Source organism: Ambystoma mexicanum, chromosome 1q (genome assembly GCF_040938575.1).
Source record: "Ambystoma mexicanum isolate Mex_15411 chromosome 1q, UKY_AmexF1_1, whole genome shotgun sequence".
In the NCBI taxonomy this organism is placed as follows: domain Eukaryota; kingdom Metazoa; phylum Chordata; class Amphibia; order Caudata; family Ambystomatidae; genus Ambystoma; species Ambystoma mexicanum.
In genome coordinates this window covers 1,347,825,972-1,347,853,597 of record NC_090922.1, presented here as the reverse complement: position 1 = coordinate 1,347,853,597, position 27,626 = coordinate 1,347,825,972, and the positions used below count along the sequence as shown (strand labels likewise).

Here is a 27,626-nt window from a genome sequence, read left to right as displayed (position 1 = left end):
CTGTTCGTAGTGGGCACATGGGCATGCAGGTCCACTGGTCTCACCGATCTCGGTCCTTGGCCCAGCCACTTTTTCCTGCACTGCCTACCTGCACTATGGGACTGTCTCTGTATCCTTCAGCCCCTTCTCCTGGCATTTACCTTGCACTTGCCACCAGCTGGCCCTATTATTTAATTTGTATTCAACTACCCATGTACAGCCCTTCCCCATGCGCGATCAGAAAGACACCTGGCCTAGTAGGATCGTTGTCTGTCTGCCCTTGTTCCCCACCTGCCTCGTCACGCCTAGAAACACTTGAGTGTAGGCGCGTTACAAATGCCATATCATATATCATATCATTCCTCACGCATGTAGACTAACTGTCGTTTATCATTGTGTGTTGGACTTGATTTATCTCGTTACTTTTCGCATTGATTTTAGAGACAAACATACTCCATTGAACTATCCTTGCAAGCAAATAGTTGCTGATCGGCCGTAATAAATGAAATGAGTAATATTAATGAAGTTCGGCTAGCGAGACTAATTATCATTTTTTTGTTTTCATAACAGGTATTTGATCCCATTCTGCCACTGCCATCTGTTTGAGACACCGGCGGATGGATTCTTCAGCAGACACCTGCAGCTTCGTGTCAACAACCATATTATGGGACGATCGCCAAGGGCCCACATGCCCTTACGCTGTACTAGTGGCTAGAAGCAACATAACCTTTAGGCTGGACTAGTGCTAGTTGATGGAACAGCCTTGCGGTTCACCGTGCTTACAAAGTGATTCTTTTTACGAAAATGAACACCCTGTGTACCATAAAGGAACAGCGCGTGAGTCAAGATGAAACGGCACCATTATTGCGGATACAGATAAAAGAAAATAAATGGCTTCCGGAGTTCATATGGCAATTGCTGAATATTCTCTAAACATTTAATGTCAAATAAATGTATTTTACCAAATGTACCGTGTTGCTGTTACATTTTAAAGTACATATTCCGAATTGTGGCGCGCTGTTTTGTGAGTTGATCTGTGTTGGTTTCCGGGTTCTGTGTGGAGTCGCGCAGAAGACGACTGGGCGGGTTTGCCTACGCAGCACAGTAACGTCACGGGGAGAGGCGGGGAATATGAATGTTTTGATAATGTCAGGCTCAGGGGCGGGGGAATTAATTTAGTGCCGCAAAAGCAGGTCAGCCAGGGGGATCGGGGAAAGATAGGATTATCAGAAAATGGTGGCTCCCTGGTGCTTGTTTTCACGTGCGTTTAATGGACGAAAACTCGGGTAAGGTCCATAGGAAAGTTTTCTAAAATGGAGCCACTTAGGCTTAAAAAAAAACATGGCCGACCCGTAGGGACAATAAAAAATTTTACTAGACCATGCCTTTAAACTAGATTATTCAGACTAAGTTGTTAAAGAAAGACACAGTACGATCCCAGGTTAATTTGCAACTTAACCCTTTTACCCCGCGTTCAGATCTATGTGGGAATTAATTTAAATAATTCCAAATATTGCTATGGAGTTACAAGATGAGGTGAATGAAAAAATTGCGCTAATACTAGAAAAACAAGGACAAGGGTGCACAGAGAATTTGAACAGTTTCGACAAGTTATCAAGGTAGGGATAGAATTACTTAGAAAATAGACGAATGGGTAAAAACTGGGTATGCTATGTGTTGCTATGGGATGGGGAAATACTCAGTCAGCACTTGAGTTTGGAATTTAGGACAGCCAACCGGGTTCTGGGCTCAAAAGGTTCTGGTCCCCCGATGGCGGGCTCTCCTGGCAAGACAGCTGGGCCAAGGTATGGTCATGGCACAGTGACGCCTCAGCTGGATGGAGAGGGTAAGCAGGGGAAGCAGGCGGCACTGGAGAATCCCAAAGTGGGCTCAGCCACCTTTCCCCCTGAAGTCATTGGGATTTTGTTATGGAGTTTTAGTGCTTAAGTGTGATTCTGCCTGGATAGGAAGGCCCAGGTCAACTATCCCTTTTCTGCCTGGATAGGAAAGCCTGGGTCAACTATCCTTTTTCTGGGAGTGCGGTCTGGAATCTGGCAGAGTGAAGGTGGAATATCTGGATACGCAGGCGTTAGACATTTCAGAAGAGTCTCGAGTCCTGTCAGCCACCCTTATTTATAAGGCATGGTGACATCGTAGAATTATATGGTGGGGCAGGCTTAAGCATGGCATGCCTCTAACAACTGGATTGGCCAGGGCGGATTGTTACCGCCTTGCTGTCAGCTGGTTGGATTTTTAGGGACATAACATCAGCTTTATGATGTGGCTTTACAATGCATAGGATCATCCCACAGTTGCTTTAGCTAAAATCCAGTTTTGACATCAATGGCACACTTCTACAGTTGTGGCATCCTGACAAATGACATAGGCAGATTACATATTTTATACAGAGCATGGCAGTCCCACCCTCATGTCTGTAGGACTTTGTGTCGCCCGTCTAATCGTTTTTCGCGATTTTTAGTGATAAATATTCGACCAAAAATTCCATGACTTTATACATGGGTATAGATTATCATAATGCATGTAAGTATTGAATTTCAGTGGCATCATGTACACTTTCCTCAAACTGTGCAATTCTCTGCCATTTCTGTTCCCAATATGGCAGTGAAAACCACAAAATTACATTTAAACTATTTTTACATTACTGCAAAGTCCCATTGCAAAGATAAAAGTCTTAAATGTTTATTAATAAAATAGTCTTTAGAGCCAAAATGGTCAGTATTGTTAACCATATAAGGGTATAGTTCCAAGGCTGCTCTTGAGTTGGCTTTGAAGCTCCCAGTAGAAATTGCAGGGACGTGTGATTTCCTATTTCACATGTCCGTGTCCCAGAATCCCTATTGTAAGATGCCTCAGCCCAGACAAAAGTCTGATGCAGTGATATGCAGCCTACTGGCCCATTCAAAGTTTTCCAAGGTAGCAATTATCACACATGTGTCCTAGAATCTATGGTGGCTCCTTCTTCCGGGGGTTAGGCCACTCCTTTGTTCAGCCAAATGTCCCTTGAGCCATGGCAGAAACCTGTTTGTCTAGTTTTCAGAAGGCAGCCCTTGTCTTCATTTCTTATTTTATTTTGTTTTAAATCAAAAGCAAGCCTGTTGAATAAAACATCCCATATGTTTCCCAGCAAAGAAACCCTTACATTGCTAAGCCAAAATAGGGCCTTCTTTCAACATTACACTTTTAAAACGGGCATTTTTTCCTTATTTACAGAAGCGCATTTTAACACATGGTGAAGTCTGCTGGGCTGACCATTTCTAAAGGTTTTCTTTCTGAATTTCCCACATTATTTTGCAGCCCTAGTCAGTTTCACTTATACAGCAATCTGTTTAAGACAGCATTGATATTTGACATTTTGTAACTCAAAAGTCAAGCTTTTTCCTGTGCGATTGAAAATAAAGCTTCATTTGATTTCTCAGATTTTGCTGACAGAGCCTGTCATACAGGGATAATGTTCGATTTTTGTTGGAGCACAATCTGGATTTGGGTGAGCATGGCAGGGCCTCATTGATGAAAGAAGTGTGATGTTGAACAGATGAAAATAGCGTCAAGACACCATCATTATAAAGGCCAAATATTTCCTTTTTGAAGGGGATTGTGGATCAAGAAATAAACAGTGCTTCTTCTCAATGTTCTTCTTGGTGCGTGTAAGAAACATACTGGCAGGCTTTCTCAGTGTGCCCCCTTGTTCCATCCTGCCCAATGGGTGCTTGGCATGATTGTGCAGCCATCATTTTGTAGCTGTCAAACACAGTTTTGATGCATGGCAATGGTGCACCAAGGAGCCAGCACAGCCATTTTGCTGTTAACTGCAAGCTGGCAACTGTGCATGCTGCGAACTGTAATGCACTGCTTCCCAGGTGAACGACGGAGTTGGGGAGGACCAACAGTCCCAGAGGTATTAATTTCCCTCCTGGGGGATGGAGAAGGGAAGGGGAAGGGAATGAAAGGAAGGGAAGGGAACGAAAGGAAAGGAAAGGAAGGGAAACCGACCCCAGGATCCCGAGATCCCCAAGAAGATGCTCGCCAGCACCACACCAGCCGGGTGAGTCTCGTGACAAGAAAGAGAGGAACCCCGGTGAATGGATTTGTGGCTGCAGTGGGAAAGCATGTGATATCAACCTTGACTTGTGAATCAAAGCCGCAGAGAAAAGGGAGGAATGCACACAACCGGTGAGTTTGGCGAAAGACATGAAAGGCCGGTTTGTGTCAAGGAAAGATTCAAGGTGCAACAGTGTATCTCACACTTGAAGGTAGTGTGCGTGCTAATGAGACACAATAGAAAGCAAATCTTTAGTGGACTTCAAAGTTACTGATAACTGTGAAGCCAGAGATACAGAGTAGTGGAGTGGTCTGGCGAAAGGAAATAGCCCACTAGAAAGTCTCCGCTAAATGTTTGTCTTGTTAAAAAGCGTCAAAGTGAACTCTGAAATGCGCAATGGTCAAGATTAATCCTGTCAAAAGCGGAAGTTAAAAGATGAATGCTTTAAGAGAAAGATTTCTTTGAACTTTTCTGATTTTGTAATGGAACTAGAGAGACCAAGAGACACCAGGGCAAATAACAAAAGGGAGAGCTGAAGTGAAAGTCAAAGTGGTCCTGCTGAGGTCTATGAAAAAAATCTCACACGCTCGAAGGTCTTCGACATCAGTGAAAGGTCGAACCTGACTGAGGGACATCTGAAATAAGTTGGGGGAAGGAATCCCCCAACTAATGTGAATCAAGCTTGGGGAAGTGAACCCCTGCAAGTGCTGTCATTGAGAGGTCCGAGCCCGACTGAGAGAGACCTGCATGAACTTTGGTTGAACTGTGAAAGAACTTTTGGTGAACTGAAAACAAGTGACGTTTTGAACTGTCTTTTGTTGTCTTGAGCCAGAGTGGATCATCCTGTCTACGTGTGCCGCTTTACCCTGTGCTGTCCAACGTGGGGAAAAGAGCTGACTCGGTGTGATGCTGGAAATGCAGCGGAGGGACATGGCCTTCGTGTTCTGTCGTGTTTTCCATGCAGGAGTTCACGTCGGACTCCTGGCAGTGTAGCTCTCTTTTGGTTTGGTGTGCAGACCCATGGGATACCCTTATGGCACCCATGGGTGGGAGGTACAACCCTGTGCCCCTAGTGTATGTTTTGGGCACCTGTGTTGGGCCCACAGAGCAGGGTATGGACTGGTGGCAGCTCCATGCTGAATTTGACAGGTGCTCCGAGTATCCTCCATTGTGGGATACCCAGGCCCTGCCATTGGAATCAGTTGATTCCTGATAGGAAACAAGATGGCCCCTGTAGCGTCTTGCTTTCTATTGCTTGTTACCTTGTTTTCCCAAAGTCCTGGAAAGCCCTGACTCTGTCCCTTCCCCCTGACCGGCTGTTGGGTGGAAGTTCCATATATGGTGTTGTTGTGAAGTCCAAGTCAGACTGGCTGGAGCCTTCCCAGTGTGTTGTGGGTACACCCTGTGGGTGGGACCTGGGTGAATGGAGTGTGTGACGAATACGCATTCTGTGTTGTGGATGTCTAGTATCTGGTGTTTGACACAATGTCTGAGACAGCCCTGCCCGAAACTGGTATGAATGCACTGTGGAGTGTTGAATGGCTGGGTGCTTGTCCCAATACACATAACCTGTTGTGAGCGAATGGCCTGAATGCACTATGCACCTGATTGGCTGCCTGCCTGCATGAATGCCCTTCTGATCGATTGGTTGCCTGATTGTGACCCAGCAGAATGAATGGGAGATCAACTAGTATATCTGGGGGCTCCCGACTGCTAAAATTCGTGTTCAGAAGCTGAAGAGAAACTGAAGTTGAGACAGAAGCTTAACCTTGAAGCCCTGCTGGAAGAGAAGAATTGCTGTTGCCCTTCTTCATCAATCTGAAACCTGCTGTGTCTCCAAGGACTGACCCAGAGAGGACCTGGTAAGGCGGCCTCTTTCCAAGCTACAAGGGACCATCGTGCACCAGCTGATCTTTGCCAAAGCTCCCTGAACGTCTACGCTCCGTCGCCGACAGACCTAAGACAGGCTGCCGACCGGAGACTGGGACCACCGCGGAATCACAAGGAGAAGAGCCCAGACACTGTTGTTCACCAGCGTCGATGACCGTCGTCGCCGACCGGAGCCACCGTGCTCCCGTTGCCTAAGAACCTTCGATTCACGGACTTGCTAGTCCGCACCGCCGCCCGCCTTATCCCACCAGAGAAGGCCAGGCCGACGACGCACCGAGGAGCATCCGCTGGTGGCTTTCCCGCCACTCAAAGACCATAGACGCCGACGACTCGACGCCCGTGCTGGGACACAGTTCTTCAAACTCTTTGCGGTCCTGAACTATCGGCATTGAGGTGCCCCGCGCGCCTCATCCTTGCAGAACGTCTACGCTCCGTCGCCGACGAGCACCGCTAGGAACGAAGCTGCCACTTCACCGCCGTAGTTCACCCTGTTCATCGCCGGACATTCGACGACCCATGGCTCCTGCCTAAAGGGAGTGCACTTAAAAAGGGATGTCGATTTCCCGACAAGGATTTCTACAAAATCGGGTACTTTGGGGTTGCTGAACTATTGGAAAGATTTGTGTGAACATGGACTGGGCTTGTGATATCTTTATTTTACAGGTTGGCCAGGTGGGGGGGATCTCCACACAGAATTGTGCGTAGTTGGTAGGGGTCAATATTCTGCCCATCGTTATAAGCAACTGCTTTCCTCCTATAATCTATTGTTGGTTACTTTTATTCCTTGATCTGTGTGACATTTGACCAGAGTTTAGTTGATGCACTTTAATGAGATCTGATAATAATTGTGGTACCACTTTAGAACTGTATATATTTGCCATTGTGGATTTTCTGAGCACAAAGTGAGTTATTGTGATAGTGTACATAACCTTGAATATTAATTATATAAAGACTGTGTTTTAACTAAGACAGTGTGCAGACATTCCTTTGTGGGTGCTTGGGGACTACACTGTACTTAAGAACCAGCCTGCATCACCTCCTGAGAAGCTAGGCCTTGATTGCTCGACCATGTACCAATAATAGAGAATCTTGGCTGGGGTCCTCTGTGCCTCTCCTCTACCATATAGAGAGCAGAAGTACAGACCCCCCCCCCCCCACCAGTCTTTACACTCGGCCACCTTGATTATTTGTTATAACACTCTTCTTTGTATACATATTCCTCTTTATACACTTTTGCATAAGCTTAGGGTAGGCAATAGCCGACTGGGACTGTTTTTATTTATTTTGAATGGTCGAGTTTACGCCCATTTTAGGATTGGGGCAAGTTAGGAAGTCTCCAACCCATTTAAAAGTGTATATTCTCAAGCATGGGGTCTGGCATGGATTCACATGCTCATGAATATTCCCCGTCGTCAGGCTGGGAATCCTCGGTAAAGAAAAAATCAGTATCAGTTTCGTTTCTGATCTGTCTTCCGTAGTAGTAACCAATCACTGATCTCTGCGTCATACTGACCACAGCCAATGACTGCCCTTTACCTAAGCCCCGCCTCTGGCAGCCATCTTCAGATTTTTACCGCACATTCAAGTGTTGGGATCCTCGTGCTATTGCTCTCGAGCGTTGGTGCTTTTTTTCACGTTTCTTCTCAAAAAATCAAGCTCCACTGTTTCTTCATCCCATCAACGGGGACCCGTGTTGGATTCGTCTACGCCCCTCAAGGGTGAAGATTTAGTCGAGCCACGCTTTTGGAGGACTCCAGAAGTTTCTCAGGCCCATCTCGGACATGGCCCAGGAGAAGGGAAGCTCGACGCCCGGAAAGCTGTTCAGGGTCTGCCCTGGATGCCAGCTTCAGAATGTCTTCAAGGAGGACGAACACTCCCTTTGCCTTTACTGCCTACATGAGGACAAGACGCACGTGGAGAAGGACTGTGCGTTTTGCGGCAATATGTTGGTGCGGACCATGAAGGACCGCCATCAACGTCTCGCCAACTGGCTGGAAGGAAAGAGCCCGTCAGGCGAGAAGAAGAAGAAGAAGAAGAAGTCCGAGCAGTCTTCTAAGACCTTTGAGGGTGCCCCGGCGATGAGGGTCCAACAGAAGGCCAAGCACCGCGAGTCCGCTGGCACCGGGAGCGCCGAACGGTCGGGCTCTACGGGCGCCAGGCAGGGCGCATCCTCCCCGGCGCCATCAACCACGAGCCAACGCTCTGGCTCGGGTAAGAGGAAGGCTGAGCACCCGGCGAAACTCCTGGAGAGACCCCGGTCGTGCCCTAAGGCCCCATCGGAGGGGGAGCGAGGTGGTGACCCTCCCCCCAAGGAGAAGGCAGTGAGCGCACCTAAGGTGGTGAAAGCCTTTATCCATCCGGCCAAGGCCTCTATCGAGACAGTCTCGGCGGCCCTGGCTCAGTCTGTGGAGGCTACACCAGTGGTGGCGACCCCGGGGCCCAGAATCTCCCTGCCACCGCGGAGGGAGTCCTCTTTCATGCCCATCGACAGGACCCCCGTGAAACCTCCGACGGAGAAGAAAAAGGGGGGGCAGGAGGTCGTCATGGACTCGGCCTCAACCTCTGAGGAGGAGCTGATCAAAGTCTTGGGCCACGGCTCTGGCGTGGAAGAAGGCCATCCTGTCGGGAGGGACCCCGACGAAGACAACGAGGGCGTCGAGGATGCCGACGGGGCTCCTGATCGCCCGTCGGATCTTCCTCAACTAGTGCCGCAAGACAACTCGGCGGCCATTTTGTTGGCTATACAGTCCTTATGCTCGGAGATAAGGACGAGACTGCCGTTACCACCAACGGAGGAACCGCTCCCGACGGGGGACCCGGAGCCAGGCCCTTCTGGGAGCCCTCCCCCCTAAGAGAAGAAGGATTCACCCTCCACCTCCTTTTCAGCCATCGCGCCCTGTTCAACCCTCCCCCCGTCCACGGCACGTGGGGATGATACGGGGACTGACACGGCCGCGACGGGTACAGACGACGAGGTTTACGACGAGGATCTCCCGTCGTCACCTCCCACCCGAGCTTCCCCGCCCGATGAGATTGGATCGTTTCACTCCATGATCGCCAGGGCATCCGAGCTTTTCCAGCTCTGCCCGGAAGAGAAGGAAGGCTTCCTTTATCAACGGCGCGAGGCCAAGAGGAAGACGGTCCTCGCTGTACCTCTACTAGACGAGATTTGGGATGAGGGCCTCGCCCTCCTCAAGAACCCATCCACGACGCCGGCTAGAAGGGATTGGTACGAGAAGAAGTACCGGGTCCCGGACGCGGCCCCCTTGTGCCTTCGGGCACAGCCGACCCCGGACTCGGTCGTCTCCGCGGCGGCCAGGAAGAAAGCGGGGGTGGGCGCGGCCTCTACGTCAACCTCCCCGCCGGACGGCGAGGGAAAGAAATTAGACACGATGGGACGCAGAGTCATCTCGTCGGCAGCGACGACGATTAAGGCGGCCAACGCCTTGGCTATCGTAGCCCGCTACGACAGGGAGTTGTGGTACAAACTGGCCCCCCTGCTGGACTTCCTACCAGACTACAAGAGGGCGGAAGCCCTAGAGATCTTGCAGGAAGGAGCGGTGGTGTCGGACCACGCCATCACGATTGCGACGGACATCGCTGACACTGGATTTTGCCAGTTGGGCAACGGCGTGTGCCTTAGGCGGCGTTGATGGCTCAAGGCTACTGACTTCCGTCAGGACGTGCAGACCAGAGTCTTGGACATGCCTTTCGACGGAAACAACCTGTTTGGGAAGACAGTGGACGATTCCCTTTAAGCCATCAAGGTGGACACGGAGACGGCCCGGGCTCTTGGGGTTCTCCAGCAACGGCGGCCGCCCTTTCGGAGCGGCGGAGGCAAACAGGGTGCCTCCAAAGGTTCCAGCGGCGGATTTTCCACCTACCGTCAAGCGGCCCGTTCGTCGTCACAGGAAGCTTACAGGGGACGAGGCAAGTCAGGCGGACCCCGCCGTCGTCGCCAAGGAGGACAAGGCGGCAAAGCCTCGTCGAAGCAGGACTGAACCGGCCGCGGGGTCGGGCCTCCACCGAAGCACCCCGGTGGGAGGCCGGCTGGCGAGCTTCTTCAGCGTGTGGGAGTCCATCTCCACCGACCGTTGGGTGCTGGATGCCCTAGCTCAGGGTCACGCGCTCGAGTTTCTAAAGAGGTGCCCACGCGTCCCCCCTGTGGCCAGGAAAGAACATTACGTCCCTCAACTTCTCTTGGAGGTAAAGGCGATGCTCAAGAAGGGCGCCATCGAGAAAGTTTCTCAGGTTCGTGGTCCAAGGGCGTCACTACCAGTTCAGAGCCCTTCCCTTCGGATTGAGGTCGGCACCCAGGGTGTTCACCAAGTGCCTTGCACCGGTGGCGGTGCAGCTGCGCCGAGAGGGGATCCACGTCTACCCCTACCTGGACGACTGGCTCATCCGAGCAAAGACAAGGAGCTCGTCGTGGAGCACACGGCAAGGACCGTCCAACTGCTCACGGACCTGGGATTCTCCTTAAACTACGGCAAGTCCCACCTGGTGCCCGCGCAAGACGCACTGTTTCCTCCGTCGGAGGAAAGGACGAGGGCCATCTTGGGCAAGGTGCAGCGGATGCTGGTTGCGGACGCGGCCAGGGTGAGGTCCATCAAGTCCCTCCTCGGAATGATGTCTTCTTGCATTTATCTCATCCGCCTGTGCAGGCTCCGGATGCGCCCGTTGCAGGAGTTCCTGGACGTGCGCTGGATCCAGACGACAGGCAGCTTCGAGGAGAGGATCACACTCGACGAGAGTTTCCGACGAGCGATCCGGTGGTGGGGCACCCCTGCGCATCTGACGGCGGGCATGGACTTCCAGACCCCCAGCCACCAGGAGACAGTGACCCCGGATGCCTCCCTGGAAGGGTGGGGAGCGCACACCGAAAATCTGCACGCAAGAGGCCTTTGGCTTCCGACGGAGAAGTCCCTCCATATCAACGTCCTGGAGCTCCGTGCAGTGTTTTGGGCCCTCGGGTCCTTTCTTCCGTCCCTCAAGGGCAAGGTGGTGAGTATCTTCACCGACAACACCACCACCATGTTCTACATCAGGAAGCAGGGCGGTACCAGATCCCCAGCCCTGTCCAAGGAGGCGCAGGATCTGTGGCTTTGGGCCGTCGCCCAAGGGATGTTTCTGGTGCCGTTTCATCTGGCAGGGATAAAAAACACCATTGCCGACTCGCTCAGCAAAGAGCTGCGCTCGTGCCGCGAGTGGGAACTACGACAGGATCTAGTGGACCGCCTCTTCCAACGGTGGGGCACACCCCAGATCGATCTGTTCGCGACGGCGACAAACTCCAAGTGCGGAGGTTCGCCAGCAGGTTTCCCCAGCCGAGGAGCATGGGCGATGCTTACTCGTTCCCCTGGGAGGGCCTGTTTCTATACGCGTTCCCTCCATTGCCATTGCTGATCCGGCTCATCAACCAGCTCAAGAGGTCACGGTGCAGGATGATCCTCGTCGCACCTGCGTGGCCGAGGCAGATATGGTTCCCGGACCTTCTGAACTTGTCAGCGTCCCCATCAATCAAGCTGCCAGTGGACGCGGATCTTCTCTCCAGGGAAGGAGGCGCCATCCTCCATCACGACCCGAAGTCGCTGAACTTGCAGGCCTGGCTCCTGCAGCGTTAGAGTTTGGAGGATACGACATACCGGCCGACTGCAGAGAGGTTCTTGCAAAGGCCAGGGCGTCCTCAACTCTTAAATGCTATGGACACAAATAAAAGAGGTTCTCTGTCTGGTGCCACGCACAGAAGATTAACCCGCTACGGATTACGGCTCCCCAGGTACTGCTGTACCTTCTGACTCTGGCCAAGGCTGGACTGGTGCACGCGTCCATCAAGATTCATCTTGCTGCGATCTCCCGATACACCAGAACCACGGGGCGGACGTCTTTGTGGTCTCATCGTCTGGTGAAAGAATTCATGAAGGGACTGTTCAGATCGTTCCCGCCGGTGAAGGCTCCGGCCCCGGCGTGGGAGCTCAACATGGTGCTGGCCAAGCTCATGGGACCTCTGTTCGAGCCTCTGCACTCGGCTCCGTTGAAGTTCTTGTCGTGGAAAACAGCGTTTCTTGTGGCCATCACCTCCGCACGAAGAGTGGGAGAGATCCAGGCCCTTTCCTGCAAGCCCCCGTACTTGACTTTTCACGACACGAGGGTAGTGCTCAGGACGCACCCCTCCTTCATGCCTAAGGTGCCGTCGGACTTCCACCTCAACGAACCCTTGGTGTTGCCTGTTTTCCTCCCGTCGCCTTTGTCGCCGGCCGAAAGGACTTTGCACTCGCTGGATGTGGCTAGAGCGCTGAAGTTTTACGTGGACCGCACGAAGTGTTTTCGGAAGACGTCACAACTTTTTGTGAACTTTGGACCTGTCAATCAGGGGAAGGCTCTCTCAAGGGCCTCCATTTACAGATGGCTCTCCGGCTATATCATGTACTGTCATCGGTTGGCAAACCGACCGCTGCCTGGCCGTCCGAGAGCCCATTCCACCAGAGCGATCGCAGCTACCACAGCGTTCCTATCTGGTGTGCCCTTGCTGGACATCTGCAGGGCTGCTACGTGGAGGTCGAGGCACACCTTCACGAAATTCTACTGCGTCGATCGGGATTCCAGGGAGGAGTCCAGGGTCGGCCAAGCAGTGCTGCGCAACTTGTTCGCCTAAGGTGAGCCTGGTGAGGAGGTAAGAATTGCTTAATGTTGAGTTGATGTAATGCTTGATGTTGAGCCTTTGCCACCTCCCGTGGTTGTGCATGTGTGTACTGCTATGTATTCTTTATTCATGAGCATGTGAATCCATGCGCCAGACCCCATGCTGGAGAAGGAACAAGTTACTTACCTGTAACTGTTCTCCAGCATGGGTCTGGCATGGATTCACATGCGAACCCTCCCGCCTACCCCTCTGCGGCTCTTCACTTGGTCATACTGCCACTTCACGTGCTACCAAATCTGAAGATGGCTGCCAGAGGCGGGGCTTAGGTAGAGGGCAGTCATTGGCTGTGGTCCGTATGACGCAGAGATCAGTGATTGGTTACTACTACGAAAGACAGATCAGAAACAAAACTGATACTGATTTTTTCTTTACCGAGGATTCCCAGCCTGACGACGGGGAATACTCATGAGCATGTGAATCCATGCCAGTCCCATGCTGGAGAACAACAGTTACAGGTAAGTAACTTGTTCCATATACACTCTTGAACTTGCTCTTTTGTGTTGTCCTTACTTGCGATACCATGGGTTCATCACAGCTTAGTCTCTAAGTGCTCTATTGTTAAAGCCTAGAGGTGAACTGTTACTGAAGGCTAAAATGTCCCCTCAATGCCTTTTTATTGGCTAGACTTTGGGGGGCGCTTACTGCCTGGAACATGGTACAAGTGCAGGGAACGTTGTTGTGACATTGGTTAGAACGGTTTACCGCAATAAATTGAACCCCTGGTTTCAAACATGTTCCAACTTTCAAACATTAAGAGGGGCATTTAAGAGAAGACTTGGCTGGGCAACTATGAGAATCTCCAGATGTTCCATGGGTACTCGCAGGTTGTGCAAGTGAGGCCACAATGCGATCTGTTAAGTTGCCCGATCTGGCTGTCCGTGGATTTAGGTTTTTAATGCATATAAATCAGCTCCCGGTACGTGCTATATGCGGAGCACAATGGAACTTAACGGGAGGGTAGATTTTGCAGAATATGCAAGACCCCACAAAAAGGGAGACTGTAAAACATCTGCTAACTGAATGCTCCAAATTAGGCCCTCTATCCATGACCACCTTTGGTAACCTTACAGATTACTATGATTCTGTACTACTGAGTGTTGGGCATATTGCCTAAATATGGAGTCCGGTGCAACGCATATAGCGCTTTACAGAGTCTGGCAAACAGTTATAAAATACCTTCATGGGTAATTATTAAATGTAACTGTATTTGCACCATTAGGTTTAGTGTGCCTTGCTGGTTTAGTGTCTGGTGCTATACTTCGAGGTGCCGTTGTTGGTATTCTAGGAGTAGTTGGGATAGATTTATAGTAGGGAAAGGAAGTAGCTTGATACTTGCGTACAGTTTATAGGGATTAAGCATGATGTGCTTTTTGTAAGATGTCATCTTTATATGATGAATTTATAGGATTTAATGTTGATATGATGAATTTGTGTTGTCTGTTTTAAACTGTATGCGTATCAAAATTGATGAAATTGTAAAAGTTCTTCATTGAACTGAATACAATAAATTATTATTTGCGTACAGGTTCCCCACAGATCTCTGTAGATCTCCAGGTTTGTGTACATAGCCAAAGGCGATTAACCCTATTCTACCATCCCGTGCCTCTCTTTAATGTTCTATCCCTGTATTCACCACACTGTTTACTACAGTGCTTGGTTACTTAGTAACTAGGTTTAAGTTATATAAATCCTATTAATATCCAAATATATATGTAGAAACAACTGCTCTTGTTTCGCAACTAATTACTTCATTTGTGCTCTTGTTTCGTAAACGAGACGCTGAAACACAAATCTCAAATTGTGTATTTTAAGTCCTGGCATTGATGGCATATGTCCTTTTTACATTCCTGTTTAATTTTATAAATGTAAGTGGACAAGAACCAGAATGCAGTGCGCTATTCGGTTTCCACATTTACTTAATTGCTGTTAGTGCTTGAATTTCTGTGTTGGAACACACAGAGGTGGGCTCCCTCTTAACATTCATGTTTGTTTGTTTGTTTACTATGTTTTATATAGCGCTTTACAGCAAAGCGCTTTACATTATGATTAATACAATTGGGGTACTACCACCTTAAAACAGACAACTCGGGAGACAGCCACAAAGGGGCGCAGGGATTATAATGTTCCTGTAAAGCCTCTTCATCAGAGGACCCCTTTGCGGGCTGAGCCCCCCGCCCTCCTACAGGCCCCCATCTGGACAGAGGGAACTCCCAGCTGAATTGGGGAAATCGGAGTGCTCGCCCCGGTCCAACTCTCAGGACAGCGGGTGCACGGAAATGAGTGAACGGCCCGTTTTCAGAGGCGGCGACAGGTGTCACCTCAGGGCTCCAGGAGCGCAGTGCTCCACTGCGTGGATCAAGTGCGGCCCAGTCCAGCGAATTACGGCAGAGGCCCCACGAATCATTGGTGGGGAAGCAGATGGCTCCCTACCCCATAATTGGGGGAGCCGACACGCAGAGCGCCCCCAGCAGTGTGGCGTCATCGTCTCCAAAGGGTGCTGGCGGACTGTGCGGACCCAGGTGGGGTGCCAGCGGGACGTGACGCTTGCTTCGGAGTGGACCACCATCGGGGCTGGGGGCCCCCCCACCCCATTGGGAGTTGAGCGCGGTGGGGTGAGTTCGCCCCCCCCCCCCCCGCCTGCATGACGCAGTGGAGAGGGGGATGTGGGCCATAGGGGAGTGGTCCCTGCACACCTCTGTTCAGTAGGAGCAAAGAGATGGCAGCGCCGCCCCTCCACCCCAGCCTGGCGGTTAACGGGGAAGAGAAGGCCCAGTGTGCAGGGACAAAAGTGTGTGTGGCACAGCGCACCAGGGGACACTGGGCTCACGGCCCCCTCCACTGAAGGCCAGAGGGGCGCTCTTGGAGTAGAACTGCACCCCACACCCCCCACTGTGTAATTGCTGTGCCCCGGACCAGGCTTCCCAATAGCCTGCCCCCACAGAGGATAGGAGGAACTAGAGGCAGGGGAGGCACGGAGAAAAAGAAGTTTCCTACAGGGGTGGGGGGGGTGTACTCACCCACCCTTGCCCAGGAAGTGCGGACTGCGTGGCAAGAGGCCCTCGGAGGAGAAGAGGGGGCTGAGGAGGGCACAGGAGACGTAGGTCACGAGCAGGAGGAGGAGGAGGAGGTGGAGGAGGAGGAGGAGGAGGAGGATGAGGAGGATGATGATGAGGAGGAGGAGGAGGATGAGAATGTCGGACTGAGGGGGCCAGCGAGCAGGGAAAGAGCATGAAGTGGTAAACATCACCAGGCCCACTGCTCAGGAGACACAGGACGAGAGTTTGGAGGTGGAGATGTGCAGCCCCCACCCCCCCACTCCCTGACCTTAGTCAATCAGGACACCCCCAGTGCCTGTGGGGGTGCCATTTGAGAGAAAGCGGGTGTCATCAGGAGATGCCATGGGCCACCTGAATTGAGGGCCCCCAACAGTAGCAGGATAACCCCTCAAATGCGGGAGGGGGTGAGGTGAGGGCCCCCGGGCTTCTCACAGGGGCCTGTGCCCGCCCCACCACAGCAGATCCAGTCTGCTAGGATTGGTCTCAGAGGAGTCAAGAGGTGAAACAGCGGAGGTCTCCCCCTGATTGGAGTGCAGAGCGTGGGCACCCCTGGGAGTGTGCTGCGATCAGCGGGTCTTGAGACAAGTCACCCACCAGTGGGACACAGAAGCCCCTCCCCAGATGTAATTAAAGCCTTCGTGGATACACTGGTGTCGAAGATTAGTGCACTGGGCCTGTGACCCCCCCCCCCCCCCCTTGCGAAAGGTCCCTATCAGGCACAGTTGCATCGGTCTGAGGTCAGACAGGCCATTCCAAGGATCTCGAGCAACAAAAGGATGTTCCTGTGTGTGACGTTTCAGGTTGATTTATACATGTATTCAACATTAAAAATGCTATATGATATAATCATCTAATTCGTCGTATACATGGTATATGTAAAAATGTGTAATATGTGGAATAGGAGCATTTATTGAGTTGATACACCACAATTTGAGAGAAAATATTTTTTATATTAAAAGATCAAACAATAAATAAAATTGGCGTATAAACATTTCCAGGTGAACAAAATTAAAAAACTGACGAACTATAATATGAACAAATTATATAAACAATGCTGATGTTGTCAGCAAACTGCTACAAAGGACCAACAACAGAGAGATTTACAGTAAAAAAAAATGAATTGAAACCCCTAACATATAAATAACGATTTGTAGAATATTTTCCAACATAAATTGTCATTGGAGCGCCGAAGCGCAGACCAGCTTGCTAACTAGCCCTGGCTAACGCGAATATGTGTTTCAAGTACACATCAATTTTCACCAGTGGCCAAAATGCAGCCACATTTAGGTTATGTAGGGTGTGTTGCCTTAAGGCTAGGAAGTAGGGTACAATGAAGGCATAATCAATGTTTGACTGACGGCTGAATGCCAGAAAAAGGCTGGTAAGTGAGACCAAATTTATGAAGTATACGCCAACCGCTGTTGTCAAAGCTTGAACCAGTAGGTTTTTGGTGTTAGTGAGATGCGCCAACCGCTGATATAGTGAAAAAAGGATAATATACAGAATAGAACTCAAGCGTGAGCGGCACAACTGGTGTTTCGGTAGAGTATGGAGTAGGCAACCACCTTCATCAGGAAATGGTCTCTGTTCATCCCCTATCAGAATATGAAATGAGATACCAAATTTAGTACATATACCATGTATCCAACTAACAGATGGATTGCTACCATGTGTGACAGTGCAAGGAATCCCAGAGTGGGTTACCATAGGGACATGCACGGTTGCCCGAAACGTCCACCTCAAATGTGATTTCAGAGAAGGACAAATAACCAAAAAGCAAGTGCTTAAAATAAAATCTAGATCTGTGAACACCAGCACTACATGCCAAATTGTGCATAGTGTGTAAATGTAATGAGAGAAGGAAGGGAGATCACAGCACCAACGGGCACAGGTGGTGGTCGGGTAATATGGACGCGAGGAAGAAACTGGCCCCCTTACGAGTACACCCCATGAGCCCTAAAGACAACGCCTGACCCAGGGGCCAAGGGTTGACGATGAGGGAAGTTGCCGGCGCCACATTAAAGGATGCAGCGGCCCTCCTGGAAGAATTCAAAAGTATGAGGGCGGACATAGGGGGAAGAGTGGATAAGATCACCCATAGAATTGACAAGATGGAGGAAAGATTTGAGGAAGTGGAACATAATCTGTACTCCCTGGACACAATGGAGACCCAAATGGATGTGTGTCTCACGGAGGTAGAAAGGAGAGAAGAGAAAATCCTCCTGAAGATGGACTATCTTGAGAATCGCGAGAGGTGCAATAACCTTTGGTTATTTGGGGTCCCTGAGAAGGAGGGGGAGACGAGCGAAAAAATTGCGAAGTGCCCTCTTCGCCATTTCCAAACTCCTCTCTGACAATGATGCTATCGACGAGGTCAAGATAGAGCGGTTACACAGGGCCAGGGGTGCGGCGGGTGGCCCCAGATCTGTGCTTTTTCGCATCCACAACTATGACGTACTCCAAATCCCCAAACGGGCAAGGAAGAAGGGCTCTGTGGTGTACGGGTCGGCAAAAGTAACTGTCTTTTTGAAGCAGATGGGAGCAAATACAGACTAACCTCGAAACAGGAGATTAAGAAGGCCATGAGAGAACTGATGGGGGGGGGGGATGGAGACACCCCCCACCAGGAAGCTGAACACCCCTCCCCCCCCGTGCCCTGTGGAGCCCGGACCTAAGGCCTGAGGGGACAGTTAGACGCATGTGTCAATATGAGAAGGGGGGTGGGTAATCTGAAGGTGTCAATTGATTGAAAATTTGGGAAGTAGGGAGGGCTCAAGAATATGAGAAGTGGAAAGAAGGGGCCCTCACCAGGAGAGGGGATTCCATAGGTGGTTCGATCTTCACCCAGTGATGTCAACAGGGTGGGGCCAAGCGCAGGGGGGTGGGGGTTTGGGGGCTGGGGCAGTGGGGGGCGGATGGGGGAGGGAGGGGTCCAACTGGTACTGGGAGTTCAAGTGGTAGAGGTAGGAGTGTGTAGGGTGCAGGCTGACACACGGAGGCCCCAGAGGTGGCATGCAGGGCATCCTCAAATGGGGATAACATGGCGACATCTGCGTGAAATAGACCGGGGGACGGTTGCCTACAGATAGGCACCCTGAATGTGAAAGGTTTGAACTCGCCTACCAAACGATCTATGGTGGCAAGGGAGTTTTGGAGGGCAGAGATGGACGTTATGTTTCTCCAGGAAACCAAGTACTCCAAGGGGGAGGAAAAAAGGGTTCCCTGTGGGCGGGGCGGCTGGGGGTGTAGAGGCTCTGGCCACCTGAGAAAGGCGGGTGGGTATTCTGGTACAGTAGGGCCTTAGATTGGAGGTCGACAATGTCTGGTCAGACGTAGACTAGAGGGCCTTACTGGTGTCGGGGGGTGGGGGGTGGAATATCAGAAAGACGAGGTTCACCTTCGCTACATTGTACGTGCCCAATCAGGGGCAGTTACGGTGTCTGAAAGATACAATGGCAAAAATTCTGGTGGAGTGTCTCCTGATCACGGTGGGGGATTTCAATCCATGGGTGGATCCGGTCGTGGATAGGCATAGCCACGCGGATAGGGGGCAGGAGACGCTGGGCCCTGGTCTTTGCGAGTTTCATGAATCATTGGGAGAGTGGGGGCTGAGGAACATATGGCGCCACCTCCACCTGGGGATAAGGGGTTACACTTTCTACTCCCCACCCCATGGGACCTATACGAGGATAGACTACCTGTACATTTTGCAATATATTTGGGAGAAGGCACAGGGCTCGGAGATCATACCGCTCTCATGGTCCGACCACAACATGGTTACAGTGGATCTAGAGCGGGGGAGGGGTCTTTGTCCCACATGGTCAAAGTGGAGATGCAATGACTCACTTTGGAAGGTCCCCGTGTTCTCCTCGGAAATGAGCAAGGAAGTATTGGAGTAGTATAAGGTTAATGACGATGGGTACACGGATCTGCGGACGGTATGGGAGGCTGGGAAGGCTACATGGAGAGGGATTCTGATTCGGGTGGGTGCCCGTAAGAAGAGGAAGAGGAACGTAGTCGAGAGGAGATTGAGGGAGGAGATACGACACCTGGACGAGAAGGCCCATGAACCTTCCGGGAGTCGGGAGGTGTACACACAGAAGGTGAGGGGTAAGTGGGAGGAACTGAGACTCTTGCAACAAGGGAAAGTTATTTGTAGCCGTCACTTCCTCAAACAAAAGTTCTATGAGAAAGGGGATAGAGCAGACTCCCTATTGGCCGCACGGCTGAGAGGTCAGTGTGCAGAAAGGTGGGTTGACGAAATTGGGGGACAGGATGGGTTATGGGTCTAACCGGGGCGGGAGTGCCGGAGCCCTCTGCAGATTTTTATGAGAAGTTGGATGCCTCAGAGGTTTCCCCCGAAGGATATTGACACCTATCAAGAGGCCATTAATCTGCCTAAACTCTCGGCGGAGGAATCCTCCGCGCTAGATGCCTCAATAACAAAGGAGGAAGTGAAAAAGGCTGCGGCAAGGATGCCGGTGGGGGGAAGAAGTAGGGGCCCCGATGAGTGATGGGATGTGGGAGAGAGCGCAAGGATGTCATAAAAAGTATTGAGAAATGCTAGATTACAGCAGATACAATTGTATATAACTCAAAGGGCATACCTGATGCCTCAAAAGATAGCTAAATTCAAAAACGCCGGACGTCAAGTGTGCCCTAAATGTAATGAGGAAAATGCGGGAATGGTGCATATGTTTTGGGCATGCCCACTGATAGAGATACTGGAGAGAAATAGCACAGAAGATGAAAAACAAAGGGATCCATATGAAAGTGGATACCGCATGGGCTTGTTTGATAGGAGGGTTTCCCAGGCCACGCAAGCTCAAATATGTGAGCAAACTGAAAGATCTAGCGTATGTTCTAGCAAAGAGGAGGATTGCGATGGGCTGGAAGGCATGTCATACACCAAAAATGGAAACTTGGTGGAAGGATCTGCAGAAGTGGGCGGAGGCAGAAACTGTGGTATGGCAGGAAGCGTGCAAAGGAGAGATGGAAGAAGAAGCCAGATCCCTATTGGCTTGGAGGCAACTGATAGCTGAATTATTTGGGCCTTTGTATGATGGACCAAGTGATGAAAACCCAATGAGTTCTGTCGAGGAGGAATCCCTACCGCAAGAGATAAAGACTGGAAATGAGGGGGAGTAGGCTGGGGGAGGGGGAGGGAAGGGGAGATACAGTGGGCTTGAATACAGCAATGTATGTTTATTTGTGATCGACATTATGCATCCACTGTAAGTTTGGTTTGAGTTGTTTTTTTTTAATAAAATCAATAAAATTGTATTTTTTTAAAAAGAAAGGAAAAAAAGATGCCGGTGGGGAAGGCTCCGGGGGAAGACTGCTTCACCGCTGGGCTTTATAAAGCATATCTCCCCGCCCTACTCCCTTTCTTAACTGAGTTGTTCAACTATATACTGGATATGGGAGGCGCGCCAGAGTCGTTCTCGCGCGCCTTGATTGCAGTGATTCCTAAGGAGGGGAGAGATCACTGGAATTGTGCGGCCAATCTCTCTCTCTCCTCAGTACGGATGGCAAGCTGTATACTAGGGTGATAGCCACAAGACTGGAGGGGTATATGCCGAGTCTGATTCATTCGGATCAAGTGGGGTTCATTATGAGGCGACATGGAGCAGACCTGATGCGGAAGACACTACATCTCATACACGCATACCAGGATGTGGGGGGGGACGCGTCCCTACTCAATAGACGCAGAGAAGGCCTTCGTTCGGGTGGAGTGGGGTTTTCTCAGGGCTGTTATGGTCAAGTTCGGTATAGGGGAAAGGCTCCTTCAGGCAGTGTGTAAAGCCCCTATGGCTTCTGTAATTGTGAACGGAGGGTTCTCGAGGTGGTTCACGCTCTGGAGGGGTACCAGACAGGGGTGTCCACTTTCTCCGACATTGTATACCCTGTCGATTGAACCCCTGGCACAGAGGATCAGGGACGTCCCAGAGGTGCAGTGTATTAAAATGGGTGGGGTGGAATACAAGGTCGCTTTATATGCAGACGATATGCTGCTCCATTTGAGCGAACCTCTGGCTTCCATGCCGACGGCGCTCCGGTTGATTGAACAGTATGGTACCATGGCCGGGCTGAAGATTAACGCAGAGAAGTCTATTCTTTTTCCCCTGGACAGGGGCAGGGGCGTGGATATTGGGAGATTCACCCCATTTAGGCTTGAGGTTAATGTGACCATGATGAGGTACTTGGAGGTTAATCTCACTAGAGATTTAGAGAGCTTATTCAATGCTAATTTTCCCCCCACTGAAGCTAAAAATATAAGCAGATATAGAAAATTTCCAAAAGCTCATGATCTCTTGGTTGTGCCGTTTGAATGCACTGAAAATGGTGGTCCTCCCGAGGGTGATTCCAAATTATATATATATTCCAAATTCTCCCGATACGCATACTGAAAGGGTTCTTTCGGCAGATGCAGGTGAAACTACTTAGGTTCCTCTGGCAGGGGAGGAAGGCTAGAATCCCCAGGACTACCCTCACGCTTCCAACAGAGAGGGGAAGGGTTGGCCTCGCAGATGTGACTCTGCCATAAGGCAGCCCAGTTACGAATGATGGTTCCCCGGTTGATGTCCTAGACAGATCAATAGTGGGTGGCGATGGATAACTTCCACCTGCGCCCAGCCACGGTTGGGGAATGGTTGTGGGTACCCAGAAATAAATTGCCAAGGAGAATGCGAGATCACCCCATCCTGGGGACTATATGGGATATTTGGAGACAGGGGGCGGAAGGGGGCGGACTTGAAAGGGGGGGGGTCACGACATGGCCTTCTCATCTGTGACACCTTTGGGTACCAGGAATTGGAGATGCCATACCAAACCCAGGCAGGTTTCACAGTGATATGAGGCAGGCCTAGAGAGGATAGGAAAGCTCTTCAAGGAGGTTTGGGGGAGGGAGGGGCATTCATCTCAATTGCGGATCTAGAGGAGGCCCTAGACATAGGCAAGCTTTCTGTATTCCTGTTCTTGCAGCTAAAGGGAACCCTCACAGATTTTAGCATAAGTGACAGGACTGGTAGAGAGACCTCAACACGTTTGAAAAGGTGTTGGACAGGAGCACGACAATGCAGGGGTTAATTTCAGCCATGTATGAAGCTTTGGTAGGGGCCGGAGAGGGGGGGGGGGGTACCACGGAGCACTTGTGAGGGCAATGGGATAAGGGACTTGGGGGTAGAAGTAGATGAGGTCCTCTGGAACAGGTTCTGCAGGGGCGTAAATTAGACATCACTATCATGCCAGTACAGACAGCATGGGATCAAGCTCCTCCATAGATGCTGGTGATAGAGGGGGAGTTGGTGGGGTTTTTCTAGTGGTTGATGTTTTCCGGTTTCTATTTCTTTGTTCTTTTGAAACACTAATGTTGGAATGTTGTAACTATGTTCTCCTGCAAAATTAAATAAAACCAAATGTGCAACAAACAAAACAGACAACTCAATCTTCAAATACAATTCAGTTTTACCATAAACAGCAACACATATGGCTAGATGTACCTTTTTTCCGTACGAGCTGGCACTCCTGAATCCTCTGTCTCACCCCCCCCACCCTTATTTGTGGCAACATTTCCCATTTACTTTTGTTATTGATAGTTAACCCCTTGTTGGGACACTGCCCTGAGCCCTTCAAGCCCAGATGCAGCATCACTTCTCACCTTGCACACAGCTTTTGACTGTTTGCTTTGCAGGGAGGGGAAGAGGCCCAGGGACTTCAGACACCAAAATAAACACAGTGCTAATTTTCGTGTCTGATGCGAGGAGCGACTGGGAATTCTCTGAGGAGCAACTACTGGCTCGCAATCTACTGGTTGTAGACCCTGGCTCTAGAGTCTAGACATTACCAGTTGGATGTTGAAGTTGGTGCAGAGGAGGCGTGTGCAGGTTTTTCACGTTCAGTCACTTTGCAGAGAAGCTTACATTTCATGCACTCTTGTTTAGTGCAGCACACACTGATGAATGAAACGCTTTAAATTCTATATCGCTAGCATTGATCTGTGCAGCTGCCATTACATTGTTCTTTGCTCCCACTGCGCCTTTTGAGGTGATCAGCTGTATGAATTCAGTCCCGGTCCTGCCTCTAATGGAAGCGGTCCAGCCCAAAATGCTTGGCCACAACCTCCTCTGCACCCCTCAGCTCTTGCTGGGAAAATAAGCAACATTAGACATGTTGCAGTCATGTCTGCATCGTGGTGGGAAGCCGGATTCATTCAAGCAATCAGTGACTCAAAACCGGGCATACGCGAGAGAGCGAGACACACAAGAGGCACAGAGAGAAAGACGCACACAGAGACAGTGAGCGAGAGAGACGCACACAGAGACAGTGAGCGAGAGAGGCGCACACAGAGACAGTGAGCGAGAGAGGCGCACACAGAGACAGTGAGCGAGAGAGACGCACACAGAGACAGTGAGCGAGAGAGACGCACACAGTGAGCGAGAGAGACGCACACAGAGACAGTGAGCGAGAGAGCCGCACACAGTGAGCGAGAGAGCCGCACACAGACAGTGAGCGAGAGAGCCGCACACAGACAGTGAGCGAGAGAGACGCACACAGAGACAGTGAGCGAGAGAGACGCACAGAGACAGCGAGAGACGCACAGAGACAGTGAGCGAGAGACGCACACAGAGACAGTGAGCGAGAGACGCACACAGAGACAGTGAGCGAGAGAGACGCACACAGAGACAGTGAGCGAGAAAGACGCACACAGACAGTGAGCGAGAAAGACGCACACAGACAGTGAGCGAGAAAGACCCACAGAGACAGTGAGCGGGAAAGACCCACAGAGAGCGAGAAAGACCCACAGAGACAGAGAGCAAGAGACGCACACAGAGTGAGAAAGACACAGACCGAGTGAGAAAGACACGGAGCGAGAAAGACACACACACAGAGAGCGAGAGACGCACACACAGCGACACAGACAGAGCGAGACACACACACACAGCGACACAGAGAGCGAGAGAGAGACATACGGACGGAGAACGAGAAAGACACGCACACACAGCAAAAGACTCACAGCCAGAGCGAGAGACGCACACAGAGCGACACACAGCGAGACACACACACAGAGCGAGACACACACACAGAGCGAGACACACACACACACACACACACACACAGAACGAGACACACAGACAGAGAGCGAGAGACCCACACAGACACCGAGACACAGACGTTGGAATTCCCATGTTGCAGACCTCACTACCCCTCCTGCTGCTTTGCTAGTTGATACCCCAGTACCGACTTCAAAGTACAGTCCTTGTGCGTTGTAACATTTGGACCAGTTTGACATTCAGTAAGAAACCAGGCTGTTCACGTTATTCAAAAGCTCTATGCCACTCAAAGCCTGGAATGTGTTCTAAGAGGTATATGGGGCCAGGACGAGCTTATCTGGCAAGTAGCCTGAGGGTTTATTTATAGGGATCAAAGAAAATTATAAAGTGCTGCGGGACAAGTTTCCAATTGTTTGCTTGTGTTCATGGTTGTTTTTGATGCCATGGTTTGGTGCCCTCGCCCCAGTAAGGTGAAAGTAAAGACGTCCCAGTGCCAAACTCTGAATGTTAAATTGTATATCATGATTCGGACCAACATGCGCTTTCCTTTTGTGAATTTATGAAATTCATTCAGTATCCCATTTCTTTTTCCTTTCAGATGCGTGATCTGTATGATGGACTTTGTTTACGGCGACCCCATCCGGTTTCTGCCATGCATGCATATCTATCACCTGGACTGTATAGACGACTGGCTGATGCGCTCCTTTACGTGCCCCTCGTGCATGGAGCCGGTTGATGCAGCGTTGCTCTCTTCTTATGAGACGAACTGACGTCGACGCACGCATCTCGGCGCTTCATGGAAATTGACGCACACAATGGTTTTACTCTTTCTCGCTGACCCGAAAGACCAGATCATGCACAAATTAAAGACATGTCCTAAAAACTCGAGAACGGCTGTCGATAGGATCTGAATATTAGGAAGCATAAAAATAGACAGTGGACAAAGCCTTGCCCAATGTATCTACGTACATCCATCTCCTTAAGTCTGGGTTTCCCCCAAAAAAACGAATTAAGGAGTTTTACAACGGGGACAGTAAGAGTTTCAGGCGTTCCATTATGTCACTTAACCAAGGGGACTTTATTCAAAAGTTACTTTTGTTCTGATTCTTTTTACAAGGTGCTGACATTGGGGAGTTGAGGCTTTATTAAAAGATGCATTTTATAACACTGGCACAAAGGCGTAGATTTAAGCTTGTTTGCACAGTTATTATTTTCCATTGGAAATGGAATCCATTGCCTTAGGTCTTTTTAAATAGTGTATTATTATTGTTGGGGCTGGCTCTTTTTTGCTTTAAAGCAGTTTATTTATAACTTTTCCGAAAAGTGCTATGTTCAATTTGCAGTTAGGCTTAAGCCGCGATGTCCCAGTTTATAGGCAACCCGCGAGTTTCGCAATCCTCATAATTACACCTATATGACTATCTAGCCATGGCAATGAAACAAAAAATCAAGAAGTAGGGTCATGGTGAAATTCAAACTTTAGCCAACTTATTTTCTTGGTAGCCGTTAATTTTTTCTTCAGAGTGGCTAACCTTTTGGCATTGCAAACACATGGCTCAAAGGCTACCAATCCTTAAAGGTTTGCAGGCTCTGCTTCTAAAGTTAGCATGGCTTTCTGCTTTTGAGGCACCCCTTACTTGTGGAGCCGAGAGAAGCGTTTTGCAGCGGTTTGGCAGACCAAGTGTATGCTCTTAGGATATTTATCTAAAAGGCTCTCTGTTTCAGAACATTGCATCTCATGTTCCGGCGCTTCTTTTGATGATATCAAAGCGCATAAATAAACTGTTCTGAATTTTCATGTAACATTTTGCCCCTAGGTGAATTTGGGAGGCTGTCGGGTCTTCTAAGCGAATGAGAAACACGACGTGGGCAAAATGTATTGCTTTTTTAATTTGCACATATACATTTAACATATTGGTAGGTGGCCTGATGGATTCTTTTGGTTTGCCACTAAACTGGGCGGGTGGGGGATAATGTGGGAATTAGTGAACCAGGTTTTAAAATAAACTACATCTGCAAACTGCATCTATATGGGGATAGATTCCAAATACTGACTGTAATGTTTGTTGTCTACTTGTTAGTTATCTGCGTTCTGAAATGAGCAGCGCTGACTTATTTTGATGCATTCATCTGTAAGATGGTGCATTGCAAAGTCTTAAACCGGAACTGAATAAGCCGAAGACTTGAATGGGTCAAAGTGGAGCTTTGATCGATTTGTTTTATATATTGTTATTTTAATGCACGGAATTATTTGTAATGAAACAGTACTGTGATACTCCAGGTATACTAAAAGTATAACTTTTGCCTATATTGTTTGGATACTAATACGGGCTCAGTGTGGTATGGTTCCATCTCCATTAATGTCACACGAACTGCCATAAAAAAAGAAGTATGTTAACAAATCCAGAGATGTTGAAATCTGTCTTTATTTTTCAGTTGCCTGTGTGTTTTTGTACTCTGTAAACCTTTATTTCACACCGCAATGTCTTGGAAAACAGCACTTACAACTGCATTGCTTTACTTAGACAATGTTTGTTACAACTATTTGCCCAACCTCTCCTTTTCGAAAAAGTTTTGATCTGAAATATTCTACTGGAATTAAAAGAAAACACTACAATATGTTTTTTTTTTTTTTTTTTGTAAAGTGAAATGAGTGGCAAAGAAAATACTTTCTGAAACCTTCCAGTGTTTAAATGGAGGAATTCAAATCTGGCATCAGTAGTATATGCACCACCTTCCAGAAAATAATTGAATAAACATCTTGAATACCATTTTTTAGTATAAACCAACATGTAAACCTATCCTCACCTGCATTCCAGGGACTCACCTGGGCCCTCCGTGCGTGTGGAATCCCAAAGCGCTGCAGCATCACTCCTAATGGGAGA

At 49.7% G+C, this 27,626-nt stretch overlaps 1 protein-coding gene across 2 annotated transcripts in view; it reads left to right on the top strand.

Moving 5' to 3' along the window:
* Window positions 1-27,358, top strand: part of RNF11 (ring finger protein 11) — a 213,560-nt gene extending 186,202 nt beyond the window's left edge. For both annotated transcript variants that reach the window (XM_069642218.1, XM_069642217.1), the window contains exon 3: window positions 25,340-27,358. In XM_069642218.1, the coding sequence (XP_069498319.1) occupies window positions 25,340-25,511 (172 nt within the window). In that variant the 3' untranslated portion in view covers window positions 25,512-27,358. The remainder of the gene's footprint in view (window positions 1-25,339) is intronic.
* Window positions 27,359-27,626: the final 268 nt, after the last annotated feature.